The following is a 2,467-nucleotide window of genomic DNA, read 5'->3' on the forward strand; positions in this document are numbered from 1 at the left end:
CCCCAGAACAGGGCTGCGGGGGGCAGAGCCTGCCGCCCTCTCTGTCCACGGCGAGGGACGGCAGCTCTTCAGGTTCAAGGTGTTTCTCTGAGAAGCGGGGACGATCGTGCAGCTGCCGCGAAGGAGTGTTTAGGGGCAGGAGAAGCACCGCCCGGGGTGGAGGTCGCGGGTGATGCCTCTGACGCAAGTGTAGTCTTCACCCGGGACGCTCCTCCCTCCCTCCCCCTTCCCTCCTCCCTCCTTCCTCCTTCCTTCCTCCTCCCTCCTCCCTCCTCCCTCCCTCCTCCCTCCTCCCTCCTTCCTCCTCCCTCCTTCCTCCTCCCTCCTCCCTCCTCCCTCCTCCCTCCTCCCTCCTCCCTCCTCCCTCCTCCCTCCTCCCTCCTTCCTCCTTCCTTCCTCCTCCCTCCTCCCTCCTCCCTCCCTCCCCCCTCCCTCTCAGACATGCTCATTGAGCTCCTGCTGGGTGCAGTGGGTATGGCCGGGGGTGAAGGAAAGAGCCAGAGTCTCCGTCTTCCTGGAGCTCACTGCCCAGGTAGGAGGTGGCACCGCGTCCACGTGCTTTGTTATGAACCATCCGGGCTGTGCGGTTAAGTACAGGGACAAGGAAAGCCGGAGTCAGACCCGCCTGTGTGCGCGTGCGCGTGCGCGTGCGTGTGCCTGTGTGAGGGGGGCAGGAGTCAGGAAAGCCTTCTCGGAAGAAGTGATATTTGAGCTGCGATCTGGAGGATGAGGAGGACTGAGGTCAGCAAAGTTCCTCTGATGGACTGTGGGTTCCAAAAAAGTAGGTGAGGTTTTGCCAGGGGATAGTAAACCATTAATCGCAAGACATAAAATACCATTCAAATTAGCTGGGGCGCGTGGGGGTTTATCCTAGGGCCCTGACTCCAAGGGCAGGATCTGCACCTCTGCCCCTCCCCTCCCCCATCACACGGACTGGAGTCCAGGCTTCTGTGTCCTGGTCGGTGCTGGCCTCGGCAGACGCCAGAACCACTCTGCAGCTCTAAACCCGCTTCTAGTTGATGGGTTTCCGCTTTGGGGCTTGCGGACATTCGACTGAAACCAGTCCGGTCTGAGCCCACCAAGCCTGCCCCTTGTTTGCGTGTCTACTGGATGACATGTGCCCGAAGGAAATACGATACGTTCTCAAGAGAAACGAGGCTGCCGATTTCTGTTTTAGCAAATCTGAGCAGTCTTTGTGGAGACCTTGCACAGGTCACTTAAGCGTGTGGCTCTGAGAAGCTCCAGGTTCAAAATGGCCAGTGCCACAGACAGCTGGCAGCATTCAGCCTTGGGCAAGGTGCTGCAGCGGATTTTTAATCCCAGCACCCAGGTGCGACGGTTCCTAGGTGCGACGGAGTGCTCCCCGACTCCCGCTTCATCAGGGACTTTTTTGGTTAAAACCCTTTTAGAAACATCTTAATCCTTCAAGGCAACCCGCAAGGTAGGGGTCTTTCAGTCCTTGTTTAGATGTCGACACGGAGGCTCGCGCAGGTGGGTTTTTGCGGTCCCCCGAGGGCATGGGGTCAGCGCCCTCCGGCCAGGCGCGATGCCATGCCCCGCCCCGTCCTCCGAGTGCGGCGTGGTGCAGGGAGCACTCCCATCACCCGGTCCCCCCGACTTCCGGGGCGGGGGCGGGGGCGGGGGCGGGGCTCCGAGGGCACCGTTGGTGGTCAGCGTGGCCCCGACACGGCCCTCTCGCCCCGTCCAGGTTGCCGCTCTACCTGGCCTCACTCTTCGTCAGCCTCGTTTTCCTGCTGGTGAACTTAACCTGCGCCGTGCTGGTGAAGACCGGGCGCTGGGAGAGGAAGGCCGTCGTCTCCGTGCGCGTGGCCATCAATGACTCGCTCTTCGTGCTCTGCGCCATCTCTCTCTCCATCTGTCTCTACAAAATCTCCAAGATGTCCTTGGCCAACATATACTTGGAGTCCAAGGTAAGGTGGCAGAGCGGCCGGCGCCCTCCCCCAGCCTTCTGCCAGCCGCTCCCTGGTTTGCAGACGGGCTCAGCAGACACCTCGGCGCCTGCGGACGACCAGCCACGCCGTGGCGGCCACACGCGGAGCCCCGCTGGGCCCCGTGAGGAAGGAGGGTCCGTTTCGGTGGCTCGGCGCCCGTGCGCAGAGCCCCTGGCAGAGCGTCGAGTCCGGTTCATAGATACGAGGGTTTGACCTCCACTTCGTGGCCGATTGTGCTGATGTCAGTGGAAATACATGTTTACGTTCGCTGAGCTGCGGACGCTTTTATAAGCACTCGATGTGTGTAAACGAGCAGAACCCTCATAACTTGTGGGAGTACGTGTTAGCCGCACTTTGTAGACAGGGACACTGAGGCCCAGAGGTCAGCAGGCCGCCCCCGGTCACATAGCAGAAGCCGCAGAGCCACAACTCGGCCTCTGTCCCCTTCCCCGCCTGCCCGCCCTGTGGCAGGGGCTCACGCAGGCTCAGCCCAGGTGGCGGGCCCGGGAGCCGGG

At 61.7% G+C, this 2,467-nt stretch overlaps 2 protein-coding genes across 3 annotated transcripts in view; both read left to right on the forward strand.

Annotated features, from left to right (window-relative positions):
• Positions 1-2,467, forward strand: part of GPR137B (G protein-coupled receptor 137B) — a 49,270-nt gene that overhangs the window by 27,423 nt on the left and 19,380 nt on the right. For both annotated transcript variants that reach the window (XM_023520831.1, XM_011375911.2), the window contains exon 3: positions 1,709-1,931. In XM_023520831.1, the coding sequence (XP_023376599.1) occupies positions 1,709-1,931 (223 nt within the window). The remainder of the gene's footprint in view (positions 1-1,708; positions 1,932-2,467) is intronic.
• The window catches only part of ACTN2 (actinin alpha 2), a 389,901-nt gene that overhangs the window by 14,678 nt on the left and 372,756 nt on the right, over positions 1-2,467 (forward strand). The window lies entirely within an intron of this gene.

The sequence above is a fragment of the Pteropus vampyrus genome, unplaced genomic scaffold (assembly GCF_000151845.1).
Source record: "Pteropus vampyrus isolate Shadow unplaced genomic scaffold, Pvam_2.0 Scaffold279, whole genome shotgun sequence".
Lineage (NCBI taxonomy): Eukaryota > Metazoa > Chordata > Mammalia > Chiroptera > Pteropodidae > Pteropus > Pteropus vampyrus.